The sequence below is a fragment of the Salvia splendens genome, chromosome 16 (assembly GCF_004379255.2).
Source record: "Salvia splendens isolate huo1 chromosome 16, SspV2, whole genome shotgun sequence".
Classification (NCBI taxonomy): Eukaryota; Viridiplantae; Streptophyta; class Magnoliopsida; order Lamiales; family Lamiaceae; genus Salvia; species Salvia splendens.
The window spans coordinates 30,612,320-30,618,094 of NC_056047.1; the positions used below are offsets into that span (position 1 = coordinate 30,612,320).

The 5,775-nt window shown below is 39.2% G+C and overlaps 1 protein-coding gene across 1 annotated transcript; it reads right to left on the reverse strand.

The window, feature by feature from the left end:
• Nucleotides 1-306: 306 nt before the first annotated feature.
• On the reverse strand, nt 307-1,254 carry LOC121770491. Its single transcript, XM_042167211.1, has one exon. The coding sequence runs from the start codon at nt 1,252-1,254 to the stop codon at nt 307-309; it is 948 nt and encodes a 315-aa protein (XP_042023145.1).
• Between the last annotated feature and the right edge of the window lie 4,521 nt (nt 1,255-5,775).

The window sequence follows — 5,775 nt, forward strand, 5'->3', positions numbered from 1 at the left end:
ACCGGGATCAATCAAAGCAATAACAGGCATATCAAATAATGTAAAAGTACCCAGTATAACATCAGGAGCATCAGAATCCTCGCGAGTCCGCATAGCATAAGCACGTGAAGGAGCTCTCGATGCTGGCCTCTGTATGGGCTCAGATGCTGATCTCTGTCCTCTTGCTGCTCCAGACCCCCTTCCGGTTCCACGACCTTGTTGCACTCCTGGCGCCGATCTAGTCTCAGAAGATACTTGTCCCCTCGGACACTCTCTGTAGTAATGATCCTTAGATCCACATAAGAAGCACGTCCCTAGCAATTTTCGTCATTCACCATGGTGAGGTCTTCCACAATGTTGGCACATCGGTACTCTGTCTGATCCTCCAGTACTAGCCATTGAATTTGCATGTTGCCTTGGCCTAAACTCTGACATTTGGCTTGGTCTTTGGCCTTGGAATCGACTAGGCGCTGAACTCCTGTTACCTCTAAAGTCTCTGAATCTTTTTCCCGAGAATCGAGAAGCCGAGTGAGATGATTCTGCAGGTCGTTTCTCTTGATTCATAGAGCCCTCTTCGACTTTCTCAGCAACTTTAAGTTGTTCAAGAGTCCTGGCAGCGTGTGATAACTTTGTCAAATCTGATGTCTCCAATCCAACTAGTCCAGCCTGTATAATACTCCTCAAACCCCTCATGAACTTCCGACACATATCTACATCTGAATAATTTACCTCTGGTGCATATCTCGAAAGACGTCGGAACTCAATCTCGTACTGTTGAACAGTCCTTCTACCTTGAACTAACTGTAGAAATTCTTGTCGTCGGTCTTCTATGTACTGCTCTCCAACATAGCATTCACGAAATTTATTAAGAAAGAAATCCCACGTCAACATGTCTGGAAGAGTAGCACGAGCCACACTGACCCACCACCTGTGAGCCTCTTCTTTCAGAAGTGCAGTTGCACCCTGTAACTTTTCATCTGATGTACAAGTCATACAGCCGAATATTCGCTCTAACTGTTCCAACCAGTACTCAGCCTTGGTTGGATTATCATCTAGTTTACCTCTGAATTCTTCTGCGTGATATTCATGCATCTGTTTAAGGATGGACGATTGACTTGGTGGCACATTCCGAGCAATCTGTTGCATTGCAGTTGCCATAGTGCGTAATATATCATCTTGCCCCGCCATAGGAGCAGCAACATCGGCTAAAGGAACCCCCTCGGACTCAGAATCAGAAGAAATATAAAAAGGACTAGAGGCTTCTTCACCTGACATCTCGATCCTGATTAAAATGGCAGCGGTGTCAAGTCACAGACATTTCAAACCTATGTGGCATGCTTCTATGCATATTAAAGACTCAACTAAAGCCCGAGAATCACTTAAATCTGGGCTCTGATACCAAACATGTAACACCCCTTACTCGGTTAGTTTTAACCCAATAAGTGACGTTACCTTTCGGTACGATCGATAAACAAGACCTGCCTATTTTTTTTCCAACCACTTTGCAAACACCCACAACATACAATACTATCATAAAAAAAACTAAACCTGTTAACACAACTCTTTACTACTAAACATGACAAAATAACATTAACCTGTTTCGATATATATATATATATATACTACTCCATTAGCAAAAAGAAGGTTATAACCTTACATTTGTAAGTTAACTAATTACAAACAAAAGAAACCTAAGCATGCCACGTGTAAACTCCGACTGTACCAGCAAAAAGGGAGGTGGTGACTTGACACGTGCTGCTGCCAACTAGCGAGTTCACTCGCTTCTATACTCTGCAAGAGGGAGAATAAAAGGGGGGTGAGCTTCGAAAAGCTCGTAGTGTAATCGCATTTCAGAATAAAACCTCTAAAACTTCAATCTATATCACTATCACAAGTAAACACTTTATTACCTGGAATGTCGTACAACACATATTCAATTTACGTCGGCATCAATATACAAATTTAAAATAATGTCACCCGGTATAAGCATTCATAACAATTTGAATCATTTAAAGGAATCACCTATATCGTTTACAAACAGTACAACATCACAATCATATTAATCAGAACTATATAACACAATACACATAACTTTACCTGAGGAAAACATAACTATTTAAAGAGTTCAAAGCACAACCATATTATTTCAAAAATAGCAAATCACATTCCGCCCCCAAGTTATGCTTAGTGATGGACACGGGTACACGGACACTATCGGTAGCCCTATCAGGGCATCTATCATGTAAGTCTGTACCGGACACTGTAATCTTCCATATGGCCTATGCAAGGCAACTGTCATATATTACCCGTATAGGGTACATTTCAACAATCGATATATCATATAGACCATCGCTTCGGTTATCCAGAAGACGAGTGATCAACATGTGTGCAGTACTGCTGTCCTATGGCATGACAACTATACCCTGTGGTTCACTTAAGCAATGGGGCACAACGCAACTATCTCATATCAACTTTCACCTTATTCAACACAATTTCAATATCACCGTTTCTATCACATCACCTTGAAGTATACAAAATCCACACAATCATTTTTAAGTTCTATGGCATAAGCATGCGAATCACAAACAAGTAGTAATATTTATCGAAGTTAAAGGAATTAAATTCTAGAACACGCGTACACTACCTGTACACGTCAAAAAAAACCGCTATTACTTGCTAGTCAACCATGGAGGTGCCTTTTCCCTTATCGCTTGTGCTTGCACTCGGTTCACCTAATTTTTCAAACAAGCACATATGCAATTATAAATAAACACTTAAAGCACAAATATGGAAGCCAACATATCACATCTATCTATCTTCCTTTTAGCATAAAAACCTCTATTCTCAACTTTTAAATCTTTAGAAAATATTGACTGCATTACATCAACTTCATATAATAAACTGACTTAGCTCGGAGATAACTAGGGGTCGAGCCCTACACCAAAATAAACCTCTAGGTGTCTATTTTAATTACAAAAAAGGTTTTTCTCAAAATTCCAAGGGATTAGGGAGTTATGAACGTTTTACTACAGCCTGCCAGTTTGTGACAGATTCTGGCGACGGTTTAGCATGAATTTTTAAAAATAGCAAACGTTGACGAAACGATCTGAAATTTTGCAGACATCTTACCAAGACCTTATAGTGTGCATTAAAATTTTTAGAACATAAATTATATCATGTTAAAGTGGCCGAAACTGATCAGTACAGCAGCATCAGAACAGCCCACATACAAGCTATTTCCTATTTGTGTGTCATTGGGTAATTTCTCCAAACACCTTATGTTCAACACCAAGAATTATATGCTTTTAGTCCAATTATGATTCATATCCAACAATTGAAATCCCCAAATCAAGAACCCTAATTTTTTGTAACCAAACAAAAAGGAATCACATCAAAATAACATGATACTACCTATAAAAACAAGATTAAAGAGTTCATGGGATAATCTAACCTCCCATTGCACCCATTTTGGATATTGGTTTGATGTGGGTTTGAATTTCAGTTTCTGATGCGGAGATAAACTAATGGGAATTGGAGACTTGGGTAAGCTATGTGCGCTTTCGGCGTCCCGACAACTTCGCCGGCGATTTCGGGCTGAGGTGTGCAGCTGAACGGAGGGGGAGAGCGGCTGATGAAAATCTTCACAGTAAAGGAGGGAGCATGCGTGGAGGGAGAGAGCAAAAGAAAGAGGAGAAGGACGAGGATCAATTTTTTGTTTTTAATTCTATATTTTTCTCCCTAATTTCTATCCATAAGACACGTAATTTTCACCAACTTACTCATCATCTTCCTATTCTTTTTCTTTCTTCTTTTTCTTTATTTCATTCTTTTTCTTAATTTTCCAAAAATCCTATATTTATCTCTTCTATTCCTAACAAAAACATATACATATAAAGCCACTAACTAAACTATAAATTCTAATCTCTAATTCTTCTAAGGTTGGGATATTACAAAATGAAGGTTTTTCCCAATTTTTGTAGTTATTTAAATATTTAAATAGAAGAAAATGCTTAGGGCGCGCCTTAAGGCGCTCCACTGCAGGTGGAAAGACAGGAGGATAAAATGCTGACGTGGCGATGCCTAGGGTGCGCCTTAGGGTGCTCCATTGTGGATGGCCTAAGAACTATTTTGTTTATTTATTATTTATCTAACAATAATTTTATTCGTATCTTCTAATTTTTTATAAGTACTAGTATAGAAGTGTTTCAAAACATAGTTACACATCAAATTTTCTTATTTTTTGGAGCTGGTTAATTTGATGGAATACTGAAGGGGGTTCTAACAGGTGGTGCTGAGCTTTATTACTTGACATAGCTAAGATGGAGATTTGTAAAGTTAGCCATGCAAATGTGGTGATGAAGGGGCTGTGAGCAAAGTTTGTTATAGCTTATTCATTGGTGTATAAAGGTGACTAACTAGCAGTTTGGTTAGTTAACAGTTAACACACACATTCGATACAAAAGAGAGATAGATTAAAGAGCTAGAAAGTTGCGTTTCTTGTTGAGTGAAGTACCTCTTTTTCGGTGATGTAGATAAATTCAGATCGAACCACGTATACTCTTGTCGCTTCTTTGTCCTTGTGTTCGTCATCGATCAATTGTTCCTATGCACAATACTTGGGTTATTGCGTGTTAAGTAGAAAGAGAATATAGTATATTTATATTATTGTGAGAGAGAAACTTTTAAGAAACAGAAATATAACATCTTTTGTGAAACAAATTGAAACAGAATAACACAGAAATACTAGTGTTGGGAATTGAAGATGTGAAGATCGAAGAAGAATGACAACAACAAAGAACGAGACTCGGAGGATTTACGTGGTTCGGCCTTAGAGGCTTACATCCATGGGAAAGGGTAGGATATTGTTTGTATTTCACACTCAAACACGAACGATTACAGAGATGAATAACAACGAATCAAACTACTTAGCTGCTATCTAATCTCAAGATAGCACTCTTGGTTGATCTCTTCTCTCTCTTGTAACTAAAACCTCATGTTACACAACAAGTAGCAGGAGCATTGGATCATGTGTGGCTGAGGAACGATGCACCCATGCACCCTCGCGTATGAGTTGTGATGCATGGCCATAGAACTTACAATCTCCACCTTGGTCAAGCTGAACAAACTCCATCCTCCTTTCCTTTCCAAACTCCACCTTACTTCGATAACACACTAACCAGTTCTAAGCAATGTTTCAGCTTTGAAACTGGAAGTGTTTTAGTCAATGCATCGGCTGCATTGTCTTCAATCCCTACCTTCAACACCTCAACTTCACCGCATGCTATCTCATCTCTGATTAAATGTAGTCGGACGTCTATATGTTTACTCCTTTCATGGAAGTACTGAAGTCTTGCTAAACAAATGGCGCTGCTGCTATCACACATTACTCTCACTTTGTCTTGCTCAATCCCAAAATTACCAAGTATTCCCTTTAGCCATTTTCCTTCCTTTATTGCCTCAGTGAGCGCAATGTATTCCGCTTCTGTGGTGGAATGAGAAACGACCGATTAAAGAGTAGACTTCCAACTAACTGCACTGCCATTCAACTTGAAGATATACCCTGACTGGGATTTTCTGGTATCAAGATTTGTGGCATAATCTGAGTCGCAATATCCAACAAAGGGTTCTCTGATTCTTTCGGTTGCTTCCTGAAGAGTATTCCAGTTGTCCTGCCGCCGCTGATATATCTCAATAGCCATTTGAGTGCAGACCAATGTTCTCTACCATGATCCTTTATATATTAACTGGTCACACTCATCCCATGCGCCAAGTCTGGTCTGGTGCATATCATGCAAT